Source organism: Rhipicephalus sanguineus, unplaced genomic scaffold, assembly GCF_013339695.2.
Source record: "Rhipicephalus sanguineus isolate Rsan-2018 unplaced genomic scaffold, BIME_Rsan_1.4 Seq80, whole genome shotgun sequence".
NCBI lineage: Eukaryota > Metazoa > Arthropoda > Arachnida > Ixodida > Ixodidae > Rhipicephalus > Rhipicephalus sanguineus.
The window spans coordinates 7,898-32,758 of record NW_023616014.1 but is presented as its reverse complement, the minus strand read 5'-3'; the positions used below and the strand labels follow the sequence as shown (position 1 = coordinate 32,758).

General features: G+C 47.2%; 1 protein-coding gene across 1 annotated transcript; it reads left to right on the top strand.

Moving 5' to 3' along the window:
- The first annotated feature begins 19,756 nt into the window (after positions 1 to 19,756).
- On the top strand, positions 19,757 to 20,695 carry LOC119378357 (gamma-interferon-inducible lysosomal thiol reductase). Its single transcript, XM_037647522.2, has one exon. The coding sequence runs from the start codon at positions 19,830 to 19,832 to the stop codon at positions 20,490 to 20,492; it is 663 nt and encodes a 220-aa protein (XP_037503450.1). The 5' UTR covers positions 19,757 to 19,829; the 3' UTR covers positions 20,493 to 20,695.
- Positions 20,696 to 24,861: the final 4,166 nt, after the last annotated feature.

Here is a 24,861-nt window from a genome sequence, read left to right as displayed (position 1 = left end):
AGGCACTCGGCAGAACTCGATGGAAAGAGCACTCGGATACACGACGCCGTTCGCATGCCAGAGGAAGCAAGCATTTCGCAACGAGGAAGTTCGCCAGCCCGACTTCTGTGATATATGACTCGGGCTGAAAAGACACGAATGACGGACGAACTTCATGAGCAAGAGTATCACGCCTATGTTACCGTTGGGCGTATTCGAGTGACGAACTCATTTCTGAATTCTGTCACGTTTCTTGGCGTGACTGGCGAGAAACACGTTAAGATCAGATCAATTAAATTTATTGATTGCCCTCCGAATTGGTGGAATGAGCCTGGATCCCGCCTAGGCTTCGGCCAAGGGTTGCTGGCCCTTGGCCGCTTCCTCGGCTCGCTGGACGGCACAGAGTTAGTGCTCCAGATCCGAGCTGAGCAACGCAGACTCCCAGCGCGCGCGGAGGCTGTCGCTATTTTAGCCTGCATCACGGCTATTGTTGATTATATCTGGACATCCCCATAGTATAATGCAAAAGTGGCTGTAGAGTCGCAATGTCAGCACTTGTCTGTCGTGTATAAATCTGAGTGTATTATATGCATGATAGCTGGACTCGGGTAGGACCGGGTTTGTAACTGCCGCCATTCGACAGACTGTTTCTTGCTTAATTTCGGGTGAGGTGGTGGGAATGTACGCCTCTGAAATCTATGGTGTACTGTAAATTCATGAAATGTGGTCATTTTATCTTCCCACTCCCACTCGTCAATATTCTCCGAGGTGGCACTAATCGACGCTCGGTCTGTAAGCCCTCGAGTCATGCGAGTGCGCCATGCCTCATTACTACCGTCTGATAGTGTGTGAGCGGGTGTCCATATCAGATGGACACTTTTTTCCTGATTGTTACCGAGTTTTAGAATTCACAGTGCCTCTGGGAAGATTCGGCCGTTTGCGAAGTTTCGTATCGCCGTCTGCGAATCACTGATCATCACGTCCGCTTCTGTTTGTGCTATGGCTAATGCGATAGCTATTTCCTCTGCGGTTTCTAGTTCAGTAGCAATAAAGGCAGTGACTAAAAGAGTAATTCCACCGTGAATATATGCGGGCAGAGATGCGAAGCAAGTTGATGAGCTGGAAATTTTTAATAAATGATTATAGCAATTTAACCAGCACAACCGTGCACCGTATTTATAGGTCAGCAGCAAAAACAACCATGTTCTGAGCAAGAGCACGGAGAAAACCTGTACTTATTTGAAAGACGAAAGAAAGGGCGATAGATTGAAAAGCCCGTTTTTGTTGGAGCCTATACCATGACGCCAATAAATAAGCCAAATGAAGCACATGATCGTTAGTGTAGTTTTTTATATGAAGTCTAGTAATTGCGATATAAGTTAATGAAAATAAAACTGGACTAAACAACAGCCGCCGGTGTGGACCGAGCTCACAACCTTCGCTTTACGAATGAGGGCTTAGTAACTGTGGTACAATATAATGATCGAGACGAAGTAATGCAAGAGAAGATTAAGAGTGTATACGTTTGGCACACAATACCACCAGCCCTGGTTAATATCGGCTTGCTGTTGCCTAATGTTGCAGACTTCGGCACGTCTGCGCTGTGATATGAATACGAGTGACAAAACTGCTTCTCCACAAACCACACAGCTGCCCTTCAGAAAACTTATCTTAATTTTAACACGAAAGTATTTATGTTGGGGTCCACCCAGATTTCAGTGACGTATTTCCGTCAGGAAATGACTTGAAAAAAAAGTGCACACAATCAGATGGCAAAGAAAAAAATGTTCTGTCACCGGGGGTCCAACCCACGACCCCTCGTTCCGCGATACAGATGCCAGGCACGCTGTCCACTGCGCCACGGTCACACACACTGGAGACCTTACAACCATGCCTTTTATATCTAACATTTTTCTCTCGCGGTGCTCTTGGCCGGAGGGTTGGTGTCGCGTCTGGGAGCGGTAAAGTGCTCTTGGCCTCCGGATTAGCTCCTGCAACACGGTGCTGGTGCTCTATTCGGCGTCAATAGGGGAAGTGGGAGCGGTAGGTGGCGTCCTTAAGCCTCGGCCTCGCTCATAGCATCCATCCATATTAAAAAAGCTCTGCGACGCGCGCCTACCTTAACCTGCCTCGCTTGGCTGTAACACTGCATCCCGCTTACGCTCGCCCAGAGAAAAATGGCGGCCAGGCTAGAGGGGAGATGCGACGCGCGTTGCGTTTCCTCTAGTCCGGTCGTCGTGTTCAATATGCCGACCTTAGCCCAGTATGTGTGCAACTGACGCTCTTCGCTTCACGCCGCTTTCTCTGATTACGCTCTCACCGTTAACTACTGTAGCTGCCACAAAGGTTTGTTTAATCATTTACCATGGACGTTAGTCGCGTGGAGTTGTCATCAATACGTGGGTGGTCCACGTTAAATGACGCTGTAGTGAAATTTATGAGCTACGTAAGGACACGTTTTACTTTCGTGCTTTGCCGATTCCTATGACGGAGGGATCAACAACGTTATTTGTTCGATCTTCCACTCCTGAAACGCCATAATTTTGTCTAGGAGTGAGCCGATTAAGAGAACTACAGCATATGAGGATGTGGAATGATTTTGTAGGAATTCATAGTTCGCTGGTCCGCCATTCCAAACCTGAATAAATGAATTAAAGTTTTCCACACCCCATGAAGTGGCCTTAATCTGGTAACTAGGTACGACTGTCTGCATAAAAAAATGAGAACCTAGTGTGCACAACGCTGAGAAGTTTTTGAAAAACACAGAGCTGAGCTAGTTGGTAAGTATTCATTCTAACCGTGCAGCCGGTCGTAAGCTAGCCGCATACTAGGGCCTTTTTTTATGGCGAGCGAATTCCACTCTGCGCATAAGATGTACGAATATACATAATATCCTGAAGGCTATGACCTACGAAAAAGTCCCGTTCGCATATGATAACTGGGCTAATACGTACACATCGCCCGCAGCCAGGATGTTAGCTTGGTGCTACGCAATAAACGAAACTGAGCTTTTATATATAAAGAGTAGCGCGCAAATAACATGTGTAAGTAAACGGGGAAGGCTGCACTTGCATCGTTCACACTATTGGGCTCGCCCTTATTAGGTGTAATATGTTTTTTAACAGCAGCCAGTAGGAGCATGCAGAATATTAGCGTCGGGCGTTGTGTAGATCATCTTCCATAATGTTTTCTTCGGGAATATATCCAACCAAACTTCAAGTGTTTGTGACGGACCATCATACCCCCATTGCTACGGAGACATCTCCTCCTGAGTTTAGGACTTGTCTTGGTCTAGCCGCCGCACATGTGTGTGGACACATTTGTTTGTTCTTTCCCCTTCATTAGCGTTTGTCTGAACCTCTTTTTGTCGCGTTGCAATTATTTACCATACAGACCCCTATAACCTGCGATACTTACGAGATAAATATCGCTTTTTGTTTGTTTCCGTGTCTTCCTTGCTTATTCCCTTTTCATCGTCACACAAACAAACATGGCGAATACTGAATTATTGCTATCGGTGTAAACACTTGCGGCACAGTGGTTTGCGATACTGTCTGGACTCCGTGAATCATGCTCTTTCATCCCTCGCCTTTGAGTTTTATGGCATGTCTGTAGTTGAGTGCCTATAGCGGAAATGCCTAACGAGTCAACTTTTTTCTTCACCTCGCATTCTGTACAGTACTATTTTTGTGCTATGCCCACATAGAAAACTGTTTACCGCAGTCGGGAGAAAACGCTACTCCACATATCTGAAGACCAGACAAGAAGCGTTAAATAGGAACGTTTTTTGCGCGTTATTTGGTTCTTGCAGCCAGACAATACCGTAGTGTCTCAAAAAGCGTGACACTTATTTTTCTTGATGTACAGCATAAGCATGGTAGGTATACAACAGAACAGAGACTTGCTCCAATATTCCTTTCTTTTTTTGTTTCAGCCTTGGAACATTTATGTCACACAGAGAAAATTGTTTCCATCTCTAGCTGTGTATGTACAAATCTATGGTACTTGCGATTCGCTCTTAAGCAGCATACACGTGAACCTCAAAGATTTTGTGGTGACGCGCGAGACAGGATGTGACAGAGGAGGCTCCAGCAGTATTCCTCCCGCCGTTCATGCATCCTGTGTTCTTCCGACTATCGGAAGTGCGCAGAACAAGCGGAAGCTTTGTGGCTTCTCGAGTGCGCATGTAGAGAGCTGCTTCGCGTTCACCTGACTTCCAGAGCAGCTATCAGCAAATGAAAAGTTATCAAAATCTGTTAGAACAACATGAGCTGCCATACCCAGTGCCCAGACCCTAATGAGGCTGTCACAGCTTTAGTGGTCATCTTGCTTGTTAGTAATAAGCGAGACCACGACATTTTCACGTTGTCTCTGCCACGGAATGCCTCGTCGTGTTACTTGATTTTGCCTACGGCTAGCCAAAGCTCGCGACTTCGACGGCGACACGCTGTTTCATTTCCGGGCCTTGCTTTTGCGGAAACAAATCTGAAGCACAGGTGGGCAAATATTAGACTCCGCCATCGTAGCTCCTCCCCGGTTAGCCACATCCCCACGCCCACGTTCCGCCCATCGGCACACATTTCGGACTCCTCTTCCACACGTACTCACCTACGTAACCCCCCCCCCTCCTGCCCACACGACATACTACGGCACATTAGCCTTAACCCACCAACACGCACAGAAATGTCGCAGTCGATTCGTTGTATTTCGTGTGCTTCTAGAGGTAGCAATATGTCGTTATAGCTTCGACAAAACTTCCAAAGATGGAAGTCGGTCAATATGGAGCTCTGTGTGAAGATCGGCGGATCACATCAGAAAGACATGCAAAGCATCGCAGAAATGATGGACAAAAGTGCCTGATGCTGGCGGGAACCGCTTGAATACAAGGAAACTGCTGATAGAACCAACTTGACCAGCAAAGAATTTTGTTCACTTGTATGGAATATTGAATGATTCACAATGCAGAAAGAATTTCTTCGAAATGCACGAGAGAGATTAGAGGATAAGGTCAAAGAAGCACTTACGCTCCCTACTGACAATTTACTACTTGTTTCTTCATTCTAGAAAATGCGCATTTACTTTATGTATAGTCTAACTTGCAGTGGTGGAGCGGTCCGTGAATCCAACGATCAAGGTTGGGTGGTCGGACAGGCCTGAGGCCTGTTGCACGGGGGTGGCGAAGTCCGCTTAAATTCAGGTCTGTACAAGTGCACAGAAAGTGTGTCACTGTCACAATGCGGATTCAGGGCGCACAATATGGGCTCGATGGTCCATATGGGGCGCGGTAATTTTGCACCCAGAGTGCAGTCACAGAAGGGCTAAGCGTAACCCTGACATGAAACCTCGTTTACGTAACCTCCGCTCGATTGGTTAAACCATCATAGAGGTCTGACACCCACGGCGGTGTAAGAGCTCGTGTGATACGTCGCAGGCTTTTTTCCCGGTGCATGTGTCCCTGAGCATCTTAAGAAAAAGGCGGATAGGGGTGCGGTAAAACTTGTCCGTGGGTTGCCAAATCAGCTTTGACAAGCTGCGACAAGGCGGCTCGAGGCACCCACAATGCACACAGTGGACTCGTGCGAGACACCGGATTCCCGAATTATTCGAATGAATGCGTTCGTATATAAATTTCTTGAAAACAGCTCCCATTAACTTTGTACTTCAAATGTTAACTAAACATAAGTTCAACTTCGTAGAGCAAAATCAGCGATAAATACTAAGTAGAGATATATTCAGTCTCTGTAATGTCTTCTTCTTTCGTGGAGTTTTTTCCAGAATCACATTTGCCTTAGGGACTTCTATTAATTAATCTTGGGCAGTGACCTCCTTGATATTTTCTACAACTGTGTGAAAGAACAGTAGTCGGCCGGATCTGCGGCACAAAGGCTTGTTGTACGAAGCATGGATGCAGCTTCGAATACTAGGCTGCGAATACAATGATGACACTTTTTCTTGTTGTCCTGTCTGCGCCATCGCAGATGCAAAAACGAGGTAGACACCGGGACTTTTTAATGGACATCCTGTCGCCGTCTTCTGAAAATGAATTATTCATGCAACTTAAAAACTGGCCTGTATTGTGCTCGTGAAAGCCGGTATTGCTGATACTGCGCTTTCTCTATCTGTGCTTTGGCGCCTGTGCCTTGTGAGTATGGAATTAAAATCTTGCTGTGCGTTCTGTTATGTGTGTGAACTGCTAGCTCTCTCCCGCTTTCCATATTGGCAGTCCCTCTGTGCAATATTCCCTTCGTAGGGTAGCAAACCAGGCGCTTGCCTGGTTCACCTATCTACCTTTCCTCTTTCTCCTTACTCTCCCTCTTTTGGTGGCTCGAGAGACAAGGAAAGCCTTAAATGGCAGGTAAGGAGAACACGTCTTACCTACACAAAGTGTGTTTCTTTCAAATTCAAGAAACAACATGAAGTTGTATAAAATATGAAAAAAAAGTGTTTAGAACCAAAGTAAGGTACCTTGCACAATCTCGTCTTTTTTGATTTTTTGAGACAAAACTTTCCTCTGCCGTGATCATCTTATACATTCCCAATCAAGCATGGTTTCAAGTGATATAGCCTACGCTGTACGAGGCCTCATGTAAAGTGAAAAAGAAAAGTAAGGAGGCAACAAACTGCACCTGTGTCACTATAAGAAAGCCTGTGCAGAATGGCAATTGAGTACTTTACTTTTGATAGGGCCTCGCGACAACGCTGATGCGGAGTTAAAGACTGCTGTCTTTATTACCTAACATGCTGACATTTGTTCTTCTAAGTAGATTCACAATAACCATACGTCCTAAACAATAATTACGTAACTATGTGTGATGCAAATAAAGTGTTAAAAGCACTGAGATACGTTGGTGTACACGACTGTAGTCACTCCTGATTGTCATACGATGTGCCGTTACTTAATTTGATGTGTTATGTGTGCAAAACATATACATAACAGGACGCACAGCATAATTTTAATTCCATACTAAGCTTAGGCACAGGTGCTGGAGTATGAGGGCACAGACATAGAAAGCGCAGTGTCAGCGCTCAGGAAAATGCGGAGGGGGGTGCGGTAAAACGTGTCCGCGGATTGGCAAATCAGCTTTAATCCAAGTGGCTGCTGGGTAATGTTGAATGTTAGAGAAGGTATTTTAAGAGAAAAACGGGCTTCGTATAGCCTAGACGTTGCAGTGCTTTCTTTGCTCATATACTTGTAAATACTAATTGAAAGGCGGTTTTTGGTGGACCGTAAACTATGGTGAATAATCGGAAGCTGGCGTTTATGTTCTCAACATCAGCCCTCAAGGAAAACAAATTCATAACATTAAATATGGTACTACATTACACGGCACGCAGCACCGCTCTTGAAGATACCACTACCACAACGCCATGATTATCGTTTTAGTTTCTTAAGTTTTCCATCTTTCCAGAAGAAAAAAGTAATGTATTGTGTATGCTCCAGCAAATACCTAAACTGAAGGCTTGGCAATATTTCTTCGGTTTCCCATACACTAAGCAAACAACCTTTACATTGCAGGCCAAGTCAAGCGTTCCAATGGCAAAATACATGTTGTGGCATACGTCTTTTGTCCGTGGGCCAATATTGCACTTTCAGCCACGCCCACGCGTAGGCATAAGCAGCTCAAGCTTGCACAAAGGGAGCTCCACTGTCCAGCTCTGATAGTGGCTTAATAATGTTTGAAGCACAGAGATCTGTGTTCTTTGGCACAGAACTGACAGGAGTTACACTTGCCCGCTGGCGAAACAGGCGAGCATGTATCGATAAACCATTCGTATCCTGTTTTTTCATCAGTCTCTACCCCACGTAGACAAAGCTATTGTGACAGTACACAACAAAGCTGTACTGTTCAGCTTTCATATTGGCGTAATAATGTTTGTAGCGACGAAATCCGTGTTCTTTGTCATAAAGTTGATGTGTACCGCCATGCCCCCCGGCGGTACAGGGGAGCATATATTGCCAAACGATACATATCCTGTTTTTGCATCAGTCCTACAGGAATTTATGGCACTGATGCGATGTAGATTGGCTGACCACTCAGCGCTATGGCACACGGTTTGTTTTCCTCCAAGTCCAATGTCTAGATATAGTGGCTCTCTTGAAGCGACGTAAACAATCGAGGCTTTCTGCTTTCCCTGTGTCGTGCAATTCACCATTTTTCTGTAAAACAAGAAAGGATCCAACTCAATATTGGATATGCCGCAGCGAATATTGCTGCCGGCTGGTGGACGTACAACAACAATCGCCGATGAAGCAGGTAAGCTGTCACGGTGAAAAACAACTTGACATTTATCCTATGTCTCAAGTGAATGACGTCGAAACGATGGGGGCACCTAAACAATTTCAAATGAAACGTTATTAGAAGGTTTATGGCGGAATGCCTGAGGCTTGTGGATGTATAACAACAGTTCAGTAATGAATTTCTCGAGCGCACTTTGTCTGATGACTTCTTCCAAATAGTTCGGTTTTCTCAGCGCGTTCCTAAGCTTCGTGTTGTCAATGCCGGCAGAAGACCTCCTCTCTGATCTCTCAGGATTTCTCTGCTCTCCTCTCTCATTGGTGGAAGCACACGCGATCCAACCAATGAGCGCTCGTAGTTTGTTCACGTGTCGAAATGTTGTTTCAGTGAAACGCTGCCACAGAGTATACACGAATCACGGATATTAAACGTACAAGTGAACAGAGACGTCAGGACAGAGCCCCGCCCCTCTGGCCGAATACATTATCATTTTCAAATATTTGCCGTATTTTGTTCGAGGCAGGTTGCTGGCGGACTACATCGATCGCAGCACAGTACATGAGTCCATCTTCCAGCAACTCCCCCTCTAGAACTCCCTCCTCTCCCCCTCTAACGCTCGAATGTTGCTTGCTGAGTCATGGCAATGCCAATTTAATGTTTATTAGACTTCTATGAAAGCGAAGCCAACACTGGAACCACAATTCACGCTAACCAGGCTTGACGCCTGAATCATAGGAGTACATGCCTAATGTTTGTTTATTGCTTTGTTATAAAATTATGCAGCCCTGCAAACACAATTGACGCTGCACGGACCTTACGCCTGCGTATGGTCTTCTTCCAAAGCAGTCATCCTGAGTGTGCTGAAGAGGCAGCTAAAGTCACTAAAATCAACAAAATAAAATCTACCTGTTCCCCCCCCCCTCTCCCGCATATGTTCTTTTTGGTTCTTTTTTTACCAACTTAATATACACAAATGGTTTCTCTGCAAAAAGGAATTCCTTGAAAAGTATTCCGTTAGCTTTTACTGGTTAGATACGTATTCTGCGCAACTTATCTCTTGCTGAACGCTCTACATGTGGTAATCTACGTTTTGCTTTTGACATATATTCTTTTCATCCATTTGTCTTCCCAAATGTCAAAGTGTCAGAGTCCTATGATTTTTATTGCCACCTATGGATCTCAATCTTGGAATGTCGGAAGGATCGAGCTTCATGCCAGAAAGCAACGAAGGCGCTGGTGAAGTTTCTGCGAGCTACCCGCCTCGTTGAACGATTGTAACACTCATGTGTGTGTGTGTGTGTGTGTTTGCGCTTCCCTCCCTCCCTATCCCCTTCCTTTCTTTCTTATTTTTCTGTCTCCCCTTATCCCTTCCCCAGTGCAGGGTAGCAAACCAGATATGTTTTCTGGTTAACCTCCCTGCCTTTCCGCAATACATCTCTCTCTCTCTCTCTCTATGGATCTCACATATGTAACTCCATTTAAAGAGACACGTTAACTCCGCAGAGACTGTTTGCAGCGCTCCGCGCAGATAACGCCGCGATGTTTCAGAAGCTTCACGATTGTTTTAGATTATTCCGTTAAGATAGCGCGCAGGACGCGAATAGTCTAGGTTCTTCGAGAGATTACGCGGCCACCAGCGATCACGCTGGAGTCTTCGATAGCACGCGTATAAAAGCCGACACGCTTTACCGCTTGTCACTTTATTGACGGCCGACGCTCTGTTCGCCGCTATCAGTGTATACAGTGTGCATTGATGTAGTTTGACCTTTTGTTTCGCGGCCTCAAGTTCGGCCAAGAAGAAGAAGAAGAAGAACATGTTTAATGAAGATGAAGGATCAGAGCTCGGCCTGGAAAACGGGTTTCCAGCCTGGTATTCCTCACGGAGGTAAGAAGAAAAGGGAAAGAAAGAGAAAGAGGGAGTTATGATGATACGTGACTTTGGTATGGCACAATGAGTCACTGTACACTTTGTCCTGCGCGGGGACAGGACACGCGCGAAAGTCTCTACACCGCACATGCTCTAAAGACGAGCACCTAAACCTGTCTCGCTTAGAATTCTTAAGAGGCACTTTAAACTGAAGAGGCACTTAAACTTCGTGGTCTGCATGTTCGCAAGCACCCAAAAGCTTCTCTTCCAAAAAGGGTCGGGAGTCCAGACGATCTATGACGCACTCAAGTGACTGTCTTTCGGTCGCGTATTAAGGACACACGCACAAGATATGGTGAATTGTCTCTGACCTGTGGCACATACTGCAGTTAGGGTTTTGCTCCTGCCCAATCTTACAAAGGTATCTTCGTGTATATGCAACACGCAGCCGCAGTCTATGTAGTAATGTTTCCTTGTCTCTTCTTATTGAAGTAGGTAGGTAGGTACTGTTATTCGTATGTTCCATACTGATAACAAACACTTACCGGACCTGTAGCCAAAGGCTAGTTGAGGTCCGAAAAAAAGAATATATAGGAAATCTAAAACAGCATGGAATAGAATGAAAAAAGAAACAGAGTTGTAACATTTGCAATGAACCAAAAATGTCATTGTTGATTCACAATCAATTTAGTAAGTAAAGAACCCTATAATTAACACTTTATTGCAGTCCCCAAACAATAAGGTTGGGGCTACGTACAGATACATTGAAAGTACTGTGACATATACAAAAATAAGAAGTGCATAATAAGGCTGAATGGAAGCCAAAAAGTATGACCAGAGTCGAAGCCTGTAAAGACGCAACTTAGCGATAATCAGGGTCATCCCATAATGTGTCATAGATGTTTTCATAGACTTAGACAGCAAGCCGTTGATGTCATACTCGGAAAAAAGTGAACTGTATGACTTCACCGTTAGTGTGCGCATTTTTGCTTCTGCGTCAGCTTGCTCGTTCCCAACCTATGGCACAATGATTGGGAATCCATTGCAAAGCAACGGTTTGTAAGAATTGAGACGGTTTGTAAGGACTGAGCATTGTTGAAAAAAAATTGGCCGCGTATCCGCGTGCTTCGCTGCAACTGTCGTCTAAAGACGATAGAAGAGGCGCTGCGTGAGATACGGACGCCATCTGGCAATTACGTCGGGAAAACCGAGTGCTGTGTTGCGGGCTGGTACTCCCGGCGCAGCGGCAGCGAAGACCGGCGGTGACCAACGCGACGGTGGGGACGCCGGCCAGCCCGAACACGCTGTTTGGCGCGATGCGCCGAAGGAGAAGAAACGTCCGCACTCAACGAGTACTCTCCACACACTCTTTTATTTACACGTCGCCTGGGTAAAGCAGCAATGCCAGAGCGGCGCCCCCTGTCATTCGTACAATGCAAAACGAACCTAAACCGAAACCACAACATGCGATTGTGCAGAGGGCACGGAGGAAGATAAGTTTCAGCGCAGTCGCATTTTCAGCGCAGCTTAAGAAACTAGGGTTGTAACATTGTAGGGCGAAGTTAGGGCCAGAAGGACCGTCACGACGAAAACCTGCCTCCTCAGTCGTATTCGCCTGGAACGTTGGTGTGGCTTCGCGTTCCTCCTCCACTCCTGGCCTTTCCACAAAGCTACTGCCTAAGTACGAAGGCCCCTACACTGAGCCGTGCTCCCAATTAGGGTTGCAGAAGTTGCGCCTTTTCCTTTCCTCAACCTCTCCTCCTCCTCCTCCCCTACCGCGTCCCATGTCAAGCATCCCCAGTTAACTATATGATGAGCCTGTTCAATCATCTACGGGCCGCCGTCGTCGCGGCCGCGAGACTGTTCACCTCGATCGACTGAAGCCGCATTATGACCCACCAGCTGTATCTGTTCCTTAGGTTGCCAGGATGGCTCCTTTTCCGCGGGGGAGTGATTTGTAACATGGTATGGCGCAGACAAGAACGCCTGCGAAAGAAGAAGACGAAGACGGTGGCTGTTGGCGCTCGCGCTTGCTCGGCTTGGAGCGCTGATCGCTTCAGCTGTGGCAATTTTAACGCGATAGCGTTAAAGAGCTCGTATCGCAGAAATTCCGTCGTCGGCGTCGGCACCGTTGGTTGTGAGCGAAAAATCATCATCTTGTCCGTGACCGAAAAATCGAAAAAGCTGCAAATAAAATAAATAATAAAATAATGGGTCTGAGTGAGAATCGAACCCGGGCCGTCTGCGTGGCAAGCAGGTGTTCTACCACACAGCCACGCCTCCGCTTGGAGCTGCACTGAAAATAACATTCATGCTTCCCAAAAATACGCGTCCTGTATACAGCTGTCACAGTACGAGATGCAATATCGCAGTAATATTGCGTGGTACAAGCGTACATAGCCATCGGGCGTCACACCATGTCATTGTCATAACGACTTCGTGGTTTAAAAACAGCCACCCATTACAGAGGCACATTTACTGCGCGTATTCCTTTAAGACCACGTAGTGGGTGCAACGCAACTTCGAAAAAGTTTCTCGCGCATAATGCCCCTGGTTTAAAGCATGCTGCCCATTACATAAGGCACGCCCTTAGTGCGCGCATTCTGTTAAACACTCGCAGTGATCGAAGTGCGCACTAGGGCAGGATATCCCTATCGCGTTCAACTCTTAAAGGTGAAGCTTAAGCGTCCCCCCAATTTTTTTAATAAACGCGTTACTGTCTCAACGTTAAACGCATACCATCAAGGTCTTTAAAATTGCGTATCTATGTATTTTCTGTTAAAGGAACACACCGCCTAATGCTTACCTAGTGATGTTGCGCCTCAGATATGCGTAATGTTTGCTTTTTGATCAACAATGTACACAAGTATGAACCTAGTCAGCCGTTCACTATGGCTGGCCCTTGGGCAAGTGGTTCAACTTTGGCCGAGTGGTTGAATCGAGGGACGAGCCAACAAACAGAAAGACAGACAGAAGGACAGACAGAAAGACAGACCAAAATTTCTGCGTTTAAGTTCCCCAAGAAAGACTATCGTCTTTAAAAAATAAGCCGGAACGGAGCAACAAGAACGTGAGGCACCCGAGGGAAGAGGAAAAAGCCGAAGTGTGCGAGAGCTCGGGGCAGGACTAAGCGGCGGACCGTTCGCCATGATTGTAGATTAAAGAAGCGTCCCTCTCTTACCGTTCGGGAGCCAGTCATTTCGCAATATTGTTGGTGCCGCGAAACCCGGGACTGCCCCTCGAGAGACGCCTTCACGTCACGGCCATGGCGAACTCGGAACAGCTGCGCAAGAAGCGTGGTGCACTCAGGGCTGGCGTCACGCGAGCCCTAACACAGTTAACGGACCTGCTACAGCAAACGGATCCCGACCTCTCGGAAGTAGCGTGTAAGTCGACTACCTCAAGGACAGGGAATCAGCGTTATCGACGCTGGACGACGCAATCTTGCATTAACAGATGAAGAGAACCTTGACCGCGAAGTTGAAACGGCACAGGATTACAGCGACAAGATCAAGCTACGCTATAGCGCGCGCCAAATACTGGCTCCAATAACGTCAACAGGCTACCAGGACACATGCTCAAGCTTCTGGATCCGGATCAAGCAACTTAGAGCTTCCGAATTCCGTCGACGCTCGGGACCAGGTGAGAGAGCAGCGTCAGCGATCGGTTGTGCTGCCTAGACTACAAATACCTACGTTCGACGGCAACCTGCGTGAATGGCAGCCCTTTTGGGACCATTACGACGCCACGATCCACCAGAATGACGAATTACCGCGCATCGAAAAGTTTAGTATTTACTCACGTACTTGACCGGCAGCGCGAAGCGGTCCATCGAAGGTATCCGGTTAGCCGAACAGAACTACGACCTCGCACTTAAAACGCTTACGGATCGGTTCGGACGGCGAGATCTTCTGCTTAATGAACACGTGGATCATCTTTTGGCGTTAATTCTCGTGAAGAGCTCGTCAGATGTTGCCAAACTTCGTACACTCCACGACAACGTGCAGTTCCAAGTGAGCGTATTGGAAGGCCTTCGAGTATCACCGGATCAGTACATCGGGGTGTTGAATCGCGTCATGATGCGCTGCTTGCCAGACGACCTGGCTATTATGTATCGACAAAAGACAAAAGAAGATGACCGCGCAACGAGTGGTACTGAGACTCCGGAAGACCGAATGCGTCGAGCGAAGGACCTTCTAACCTTCCTTCGCATCCAAGTAGAAGTGCGGGAGGAAGGTCGCCTGCAGCCACGTTGCCGTCCATATGAAAGCGAAGACAACATGGCGACAGAAAGCATGGACTGCACGGAACTCATTCCATCGGCTGCTGCTCTCACAGGTTCAACTAGGTCGGTCAGCCAAGCTATGCCCACTTTGCAAGCAGCAATGAGCATAGCATAATTTTCCTGCACTGCCGAGCTGCCAGCGGACGACAAGCGCGTGAGGCTACGGAATAATAACTGCTGTTTCCGCTGCGGTACCCGCAACCACATCGCAAGGTTCTGCAAAAAATCCAACAGTCTTACCTTGTGGTACCTACCGTCGCCGCCACCTGACAATTCTGGCGAACTGTCAAGACCAGTCGTCGAGGGCCTAGCGCCTACTGCTGAACTCGTTGCGCTGGGAAGACCATCTTCGCCAAGTCTTCGAACAGTGACAACCGCCCAAAGCCTCCACGCGGATACCAGGCTGTACTGTTCGCAGACAGGCCGCATATGGGCAGAGTGCGGTAACCGACGACTTCTCGTTCGAGTGCTTTTAGATAGCGGTAGCCAGCGGAGTTATATTCGCGCAGACGCGGCCAGAAACTTCAGTGTTCCGTCGTCGGAAGGGAAGAGCTTTCTCCTCATCACCTTTGGAAGCTCCAAATCTCAGAGGCGACTATACGCCGAGCGTGTCTCCGTGTGACTGCGCAGCCAATTTGACGATGCTGCAGTGGAATTGGAAGCATTAACAATTCCAGAGATATGCTCCGTAACGAGTCCACCGCTGGAGAACGATATCTTGCAGGCGCTCATCGCCAAGGAATATAAGGTGGCTGACGCATGTCAAGAGGATACGTGGCAAGAAGGCGACATAACCGTGCTCATAGGATCTGACGCCTATTGGAAAGTGACAACCGGAAGAATTGATCGCATAAATGAGAGGCTAACAGCGATAGAAACAACATTTGGATGGATGGTACAAGGACCCTTATTGTCTGACATCCAGTTCCCGTCTATCGGACTGCTCGTCTCGAGCAGCAATTCTTCCTGCAACGGACATAGACATATCTTCGATGTGGCGTCTTGATGCCCTCGGAATTGATGGAAGCTATTCAGAACCGTTACAGATCGACGCGCACCTCTCTGCATTTGAGCGCTACATAACGAAGCAAGGCAGGCGTTATCAGGTGCCGCTCATGGTCGAAGAGCCAGGGATACCAGCCGGAAACAGTAATCGCCGACTGGCAGAACGTCGACTACAACTTCAGATCAACCGCTTCCGAGAGCAGCCAACGTTACTAGAGAAGTACGACCAGGCCATTACAACATATTTCGATGACGGACATGCTGAAAGGGTACAAGAGGAGCAGCCACTCAGAGATAATGTATATTACATGCCTCATCACGCAGTAGTTCGTCGGGACGCCGTCACAACGAAGCTTCGAGTGGTGTTTGATGCATCATCACATGAAGCAGGTCGTCCTTGCCTGAACGATGTCCTGTCGAAGGGTATAAAACTTGGTGCCGACGTCATCCAGCTACTCCTAAAGTTCCGTTGCCACCCCGTAGTTCTCGCTGCTGACATAAAGAAAGCATACCTCCAGCTTTTGATTCGGCCTGAAGACCGCGACTTACTGCGGTTTCTGTGGCTGGAAAGACGGCCAACCAAGGAAGAGCCCATGCCACCAATCACAACTTGGCGGATGACCAGAGTCCCGTTTGGAGCTGCATCAAGCCCGTTTCTGTTGGCCGCTGCAATTCGTCATCACCTGTTATCCTGTCAGCACCACTATCCAGACACTGTCGCCTTATTGGAACACGCATTCTACGTAGATGATCTTATCGTCGGGCTACCAAGCGCGCAGGCGGCAATGAAAGTATATGAAGAAACAAAGAGAATATTCTACGAGGCAAGCATGGAACTTCGCAAGTGGGCTTCGAATTGTGACGCGTTGAAGGAAAGATTCTTACGTGACAACTGCGCCATCGAAAATGAAGCTGGAGATAATCATATGATGAAGATCTTGGGTGTTCCCTGGGAACGTTCGGGTGATTGCCTTCTCTTGAGCACTCAGCACGCAGCCATCTTCAGTGCCGGAAGGCCGGCTACCAAACGTACAGCGCTCAAAACCTTGGCAAGAGTTTACGACCCGCTTGGTTACCTCACTCCATTCACCATAAGGGCGAAGATAGTGTTCCAGAATCTATGGAAGAAAAACCTCGCCTGGGATGCCAGTATGCCAGAAGACGAACAGGCCGAATGGAATAGGTGGTGTTCCGACTTGTCCGACACGTCTGTCACTATTCCACGGTATATATTCCTACGAGACAACATTGATCCCTTTTCATTTGAGCTGCACGTCTTCGCAGATGCCAGTCCCAGAGCATACGGTGCGTGCGTTTACGTACGAGTGAACTCGCAACCCGACACATGTTTCGCACGACTCTTAATCAGCAAGGGCCGACTTGCCCCCTTGAAGATGGTATCGCTTCCTCGCCTGGAGCTCCTAGCATGCACCATCGCGGTGCGGCTTATACGCTACGTGCAAAGGGTCCCTTTTCTCCAGCACGCCGCTGTTTTCTTGTGGACAGACTCGCTTGTGGCGCTAAACTGGATAAGAAGTACAGCAACCAAATTAGAACCATTTGTAGCACAACGTGTAATCGAAATCCAGCAGCATACCAAACCTTCACAATGGTTTCACTGTAACAGCAAGGAAAATCCCGCCGATGTTATAACTCGAGGACTATCACGCTCTGACCTCACCGAATCATCGAAGTGGTGGAATGGCCCAGCCTGGCTTTCTGACAACACCAGATTTTTCGAAGGTATAGACATCAACCAATCTAATGCAAATATACTGTTAAATGTGCCGGAGCAACCGAAGAATGATCAAAGCTTGTCCACAGGATCTACGTCTGTCTATTCATCCGCCATTAGTGTTCGCAAAAACGTCGTGCCCCTGGAAAACTACAGCTCTCTGACAAGACTGCCGAGAGTAACTGCATGGATCCAGCGTTTCAGCCTCACCGCAAGACGCTTCCCATCAGCACCTGGACCTCTTAGAGCGGAAGAATTATTTCAAGCTGAACGTTATTGGTTGCTGATATTGCAGGAAGACTCGTTCCCGATCGAAGTTAGTGCGCTCAAGAAAGGCCAGCCGTTGCCTTCAACATCCCCTGTGCTTCGTTTGTGCCCATTTATGGATGAGAACGGCCTAATTCGCGTCGGTGGGCGACTGCAAGAGCTGCATGCTGAACAGGACATTCGTCACTCCATTTTGTTATCAAGCAACCATAAGCTCACCCGCCTGCTTGTTTCAGCAGCACATATGCGTACGATCCACGGTGGTGCTGAAGCAACTCTCACGGAGCTTCGAGAACGCTTCTGGTTATTAAGAGGGCGCCAAACAGTGAAGAAAATCATTTTTCACTGTAGAATATGCAAACGATGGAAAACGACAGTGGAGACTGCACCAATGGCCCCACTTCCACGCGAGAGAATTACGGAAACCAGCCCCTTCGCGGTCGTTGGACTTGACTACTGTGGGCCGCTGTACGCAAAGTCAACAAGCAGTTCAACAAAGGCTTACATACTTTTGTTTTCGTGTGCCGTTACACGTGCGGTTCACCTTGAGCTCACGTCGGACATGACCACCGCCACGACATTGCTCGCTTTCCGTCGTTTCGTCGCACGCCGCGGAGTACCCTCAATAGTGTACTCTGACAACGCCCAGACGTTCCGAAGTTGTGCTAAGTCGTTTGGATCTGCGCTACCTGCTCTTCGAGAGTACGCCGCGGAGCTCAGGATACAATGGAGGTTTATCGCAGAACGAGCTCCGTGGTGGGGCGGATGGTGGGAGCGTCTCATTCGTACAACAAAGGGAGCTCTCAAGAAATCGCTTGGACGCTGCAGTCTTAACGTGGAAGCCCTCGCAACGATACTGTGCGAGATTGAAGCAGTGATCAACAGCAGACCGCTGACCTACCTCGACAGTGAGCCTAACGAGCTACAGCCCTTAACACCATCGCATTTCTGGATGGGTAAACGCAGCATATCATTGCCGCAACAGATTTGCACATCAGAGCCTCATACCTCGGTTGATCTGCAACGAAAGGCTCGTCATCGCCAGCGTGTAACAGCGGAACTTGGAAAGAGATGGAAACGAGCGTACCTGCTATTGCTGCGGTCAGCACATAATCGCCCGACATGCCCGACAACAAAACTGCGAGTTGGTGATGTAGTGCTCTCGCAAGAAGACACTGCACCGGCGACATCATGGAAATTGGGCAGAGTGCTTGAGTTACTGCCAGGGAGAGACAATGTAGTGCGCACTTGCTCCGTTCGTCTCGCCAATGGTTCTGTTGTGAATCGCCCGGTACAAAGGCTCTGCGCGCTCGAAGCCTCTGATTCACCCTGGCCCGCCCCGGATGATGTTGAAAATAAGCCGGAACGGAGCAACAAGAACGTGCGACACCCGAGGGAAGAGGAGAAAGCTGAAGTGTGCGAGAGCTCGGGACAGGACTGAGCGGCGGACCGTTCGCCATGATTGTAGATTAAAGAAGCGTCCCTCTCTTACCGTTCGGGAGCCAGTCATTTCGCAATAACTTCAATCAGAAAGATTTTGAAAAATATTAACAATTCTCTTTTTGAGAAAACTTTTCAAACTAGGGCGTTTTTGATAAACCACTTACGTTACAGTCTAATTCTGAAGATAAAAGAAGCTTGGCAAAACCACGAAAGTTATTTTAAAAGAGAGCACAAGTATCATAGTTAATACGTACCGAGTTTTATTATTTTCAGTTTAACTTGTTCGCAGCAATAAATTCCTGAAATACCGGTGTGTTGCACGTTTTGCCATGGTTGTGATTTTTTTCCTCAAACGTCCTTAGACAGGCAAGGGAAATTATGAACTCATAAAATTGTGTTTCACTTGTTCTTTGACGAGAATAAATATCGTGACCAAAAAGTGCACCGCGTTTTCCTTAGGTGCGCTCAAAAGTAAGAGATCGCGAAATTGGCGGAAAAGTTATTTTTGCGACCAAAATGTATATAAATTTTTTTCAGGCGAACCACATTCTTTTTTTTCGCAAAACTAACTTCGACACCATTGTTCTGCGCCTAAGACCTGTGTCGACAGTTAATTTCATCAAAATCGGGAATGGTGGCCTGGACCTCGTGCTCGAACTTATCTGGACACACCCTACACCTCATTGAAGTTGCCATTTCTATTGTGCACACTGAAAGACCTTATGACGTCATGAAAAATTGCAAGAAAAAAGTCCTTACACGAGCACAAACCACGTGCATTTTCGCAGATAACATTGTTTTTGAAATATCTAGCACAAAGGACTGACTATGGCCAAGGGCACTACGTCTGGTTATCGCCACTTTCGATATGGCCCTTGATACGGCGCTCGCCGAGGCGACGCAGTGCTCCTGCACATATATAAGTTAGTGGCATCTGATTCTAGCACTACTATATTCCGCTGCAACCTTAAAGTAGATCACCCACACAGTGGCTAAAGTACTTAGTCCAAGATGCCATCCTCCCGTTTACATCTAGGTGGGCTTCTGACGATCGTCCTTGCTGTCTCACCAGCGCTGTGTTACCTATCTCACGATAACGTCGTAAATATCACGCTATACTACGAGGGACTCTGCTCCGGTTGCCACTTTTTCATCCTGGACCAACTACACCCAACGTACGTCAAGCTGCAAGACAATCTTAACGTTGACATTTTGCCTTTCGGTAATGCCAAAATCAAGGTCGTCAACGGTACCGTCACATTTGACTGCCAGCATGGACCCGACGAGTGCTACATCAATGAAGTGCAGACGTGCGCTGTCAAGTATGTCCACCCGACCCGCAAACTTCTAGATTTCGTCGCCTGCATGCTTAGCCAGGACAAGCCTACTGAAGCTGGAAAGCCTTGTGCCGAGAAGGTGGGTACTGACTGGGGCGTCTTGGACAGGTGCAGCAGTGGGCCTGAAGGTACGCAGCTTATGTACGAGATGGGAAAGAGGACGCGCGACCACATGCCGCGGATCGAGTACGTGCCGTGGATAGAGGTGAACGGAGCGCACAACTTGACTATTCAGGAGAAGGCTCAAGGACAACTCTTTGACTTCACCTGCGAGCTTCTCGAGCCAGAAGCTCCTAAGGTGTGCCAGAAGCCCGGCTCCTATTATTGCGCCGCATGATAGTTACTGATAGAGTGACTATGCGCATCCAAGACGGTGAAACCGTTTCATCTTGTACCAAGATGCTGTGGAGGTGCAAGGCTGCAGTGATTATGTTGTGCATGTTGCTGCTGGAATAAATCGAAAAGTGGATTCAGTCAGTAAAAAAATCGTGTTCCGTTCTTGAGCGCTCTATGAGACCTGAGTAAAGAAAGGGGGGAACGTTGACTAAATAAAAATGTAACTGGATTTCCCCGCTATGATATAACTAAAAAGTGTTGAATAGCGTACAATCTCATATTCCAACCCTAGACAGGAAAGAGCAAGAAACAAGGGAGAGAGGCGAGAACTGAGGCTGTGCACGTGTTGTGTGTTCTTGCTTCTGCCTCTTGTTTGTTGCCCTTTTCTGCCCAATTAGGATGTAACTGTATGACCGTGAACTCTTATAGGGCAGACACATGAGTTCATAGCCTTGTAGTTCCGGTGAAACGAATATCACGTTTGCTCACCGTATGTGAAAATCGGCAAGTTAGCCACCTTAATTTATTTATGTATATGTTTCTGTATATTTTTCAGTACCTTCAATGCTCGATAGCGTTACAGGAAGGAGTGGTAGATAAAACAATATAATAAATATCTACTAGTACAAGCCATAATCTTCAACTGATAAATGTTGTAGAATTATGATAAACAGGACACTAACTTGCTGAGAGAAAGGTTAGGGAGTTTTAGAATATGTCTAACGGATGACACAATGGAGAAACTGGAATAATTTCTTAAAATGAAACGCGCACTGCAGTGCTGTACGCATTCTAGTTGGTTAATGAGAAATGCTGTAGTTGGATCGATCCCACACCGCACATGCATATTCAAGCTTATACCTTAGAAAAGTTCCATATAATGTTAATTTAAGAAATTATGGTGCCTTTGAAAAGTTACGGCGTAAGTAAACTGACGTGCAATTAGCATCAAATATGGGTTTGCTAAGATAGGTTAGCAGTTAGGGCAACTGCCAGACACTTTCATAAAATTATATCACCGGTACAAGACCATGGCTGTCATAAACAGGTGTTTTACAAGTAACAGACTGTCGGGAGATTCTTATAACTACTTTTTTAAGTTCATATTCATTTTCTATGCGTTACGCCACCTTGTCATAGCGTTGTGATCAGTTTGAAATGCTGCAGGTTCGGTATCCGATGACATTACGCGATAAATCACAAATTCATCGGCGTATAACCTGACAGTATGATTGAACAACTCTAGCCAAGTCGTTAGTACAGATTGAAAATAAAAGTGGGCGCAGGACAAAACCTTGCGACGCATTGGTCGTAGCTGGACAATTACAAGGAACCAAAATTATTGGACATCGAGAACTGCGTTCCGTTAGAAAGTTTGCAATCCACGCTAAACTCTTTCGGTCAATGTTTATTTTGCCTATGCCTAATTTTAAGCGTCGTCATGAACGAGAGCCAAAGTGAAACGATTTTTGGAAATTTAAGATTATGCAGTCGACGGAACGCCCTTTGTCAGAAGCAGCCGAAAAGTTCACCGGCTAAGCCAGGTAGTTGCATCTCACATGAAAATTATTTAGGAAACCCGGGCTGTTTAGTCGTAAAGAATGCATTATACTCGAGGAAATGTAACAAACCATGAGTAAATTATATGTTCTAATAGTTTACAAGAAATACCTGTTAACAATGTAGGTCTGTAGTTTAGACATGAATGAGCGTGACCAGACTTGAAGAGTGGCACCATGTCTAGCATTCCCATCGCCAGTAACTGGCCAGAAACGATTGACTGCGTAAAGATTTCTGTTAATATAAAACATGTGCACACTGCAGTATTGTTCAAAGATTTCGAGTTAACAGCGTCCGTTTCGCATGAAAAACGCAATTTCAAGCATTTGACGACGTGAAACGCACCTAAAGAATCTATACAACCACAGGATCTATTGCACAACACTCAATTAACAATTGACAAACATTCAACACTTTCGAAAAAGATATGGAAAACATTTCATTTAGAACTACTCTGTAAAAGTGGAACAGGGCACCGTCACTATTGTGTACGAAATTTCGTTGTCTTTAGACCCATTGATTAGATACCAAAAGTTTTAAGCATTTTCAGTAAGTAACAATACAAGCGTTTCATTGCAAAAAGGTGGGCAGATCCCCCGCATTGTTGGAATCAATTTCAGGGGAGGCAGCAGCTGCCTACGCTGGATCTTCTTTCTTTGATGCAAGGGTTACGAGGTGATCGACGTCATTGTGTAAATTGAGCAGTTGTGCACAATCGTGCGCTCATCAAGTAGGGTGAGTACGCTGGTGCGAGGGTAAGTCAGGATCCCACGTAAAGTCGGCACTCACGTTAGAGCAGAGACGTCAGTTTTATCGCCACGAAATGCACGATACCGTGTGACGATGTTTATATCATAGGTAGCGTCCGTAAACGTATTCGCACAACGCTTGACTCTACCTTGCTGAGTCATAGCTGTACATAAGTGATGTTTATTACATTGGCATATATATAGAAGCGCACAGCTAGCGCTTTAACCACAGTTGGCTTTGTCCTGACTATGACGCTTTTGTAGTATCTTCTTCAGACGCAGTTTGAAGCACTGACGTGGCATTGTGGTAAAATTGCACTTGACTGCACTTGACTGCCATGCGTTATGCCGGGTTCGATTCCGGCTTGAGCCGTGTTTTTGACAGCGAAGCTGTTTAGTGAGTGAGTGAAGAAACTTTACTTCCCTTTTTAAGGAAAGGGAGGAGCCGGAGAGGAGAGAGGGAGGTCTGTGATCCAGTCCCAGTAAGCGTCCGCCACCACTTCATGGGGCATAACGTCAGACTACCAGTCGTGGTAGGCCTCCGCTATCTCCTCAGCCCACCTCAGGACTCTGTCCTTGAGGGTGGGATCGGGGCTGCGCAGGGCAGTCTCCCACAGCTCCTCACTACTAATTAATGGTTTGAGAGTGCGGGCGGGAGCTTTCATGGGACACTGCCACATGATATGCGAGAGATCTGCTATCTGGACATGGCAGAAGCGACATTTGGGTGACTGGTATGTGGCAGGAAAAAAAAAAAATGGGGGAAGAGCTGTAAGGCGAGGAAATTATATTGGATTTAAAAAAAAAATTGGCCGCGTATCTGCGTGCTTCGCTGCAAATGTCGTCTAAAGACGATAGAAGAGGCGCTGCGTGAGATATGGGCCATCTGGCAATACGTCGGGAAACATGAGTGCTGTGTTGCGGGCTGGTAGTCCCGACGCAGCGGCAGGCGAAGACCGGCGGTGACCAACGCGACCGGTGGGGACGCCGTCCAGCCCGAACACGCTGTTTGGCGCGATGCGCCGAAGGAGAAGAAACGTCAGCACTCAACGAGTACTCTCCACAAACTTTACACGTCGCCTGGGTAAAACAGGAATGCCAGAGCGGCGCCCCCTGTCATTCGTACAATGCAATACTGAACCGAAACCGAAACACAACATGAACTTGTGCAGGGGGCACGGAGGAAGACAAGTTTCAGCGCAGTCGCATTTTCAGCTCACCTTACGAAACTAGGGTTGTAACATTGTAGGGCGAGTAGGGCCAGGAGGACCGTCACGACGAAAACCTGCCTCCTCAGTCGTATTCGCCTGAAACGTTGGTGTGGCTTCGCGTTCCCTCCTCCGCTCCTGGCCTTTCCACAAAGCTACTGCCTAAGTACGAAGGCCCCTACCGTGTCCTACGTTAAGCATCCCCAGTTAACTATATGATTGAGCCTGTTCAATCATCTACGAACCACCGTCGTCGCGGCCGCGAGTCTGTTCACGTCGATCGACTGAAGCCGCATTATGACCCACCAGTTGTACCTGTTCCTTAGGTCGCCAGGATGGCTCCTTTTCCGCGGGGGAGTGATTTGTAACATGGTAGGGCGCAGACAAGAACGCCTGCGAAAGAAGAAGACGAAGACGGTTGTTGTTGGCGCTCGCGCTTGCTCGGCTTGGACCGCTGATCGCTTCAGCTGTGGCAATCTTTTAAGTCTCAACGTTAAACGCATACCATCAAGGTCTTTAAAATTGCGTATCTATGTATTTTCTGTTAAAGGAACACACCGTCTAATACTAACCTAGTGATGTTGCGCCTCAGATATGCGTAATGTTTGCTTTTTGATCAACAATGTACACAAGTATGAACCTAGTCAGCCGTTCACGATGGCTGGCCCTTGGGCAAGTGGTTCAACTTTGGCCGAGTGGCTGAATCGAGGGACGTGCCGACAAACAGAAAGACAGACAGAAGGACAGTCAGAAGGACAGACAGAAAGACAGACCAAAATTTCGGCGTTTAAGTTCCCCAAGAAAGACTATCGTCTTTAATAAGTGCAGAGCAAATCGTTCCATGTGAGTCGAT

What these genes read in the sequence shown, in the direction of transcription:
- LOC119378357 (XM_037647522.2), top strand. Translation starts at nt 19,830, where the DNA reads ATGCCATCCTCCCGTTTACATCTAGGTGGGCTTCTGACGATCGTCCTT.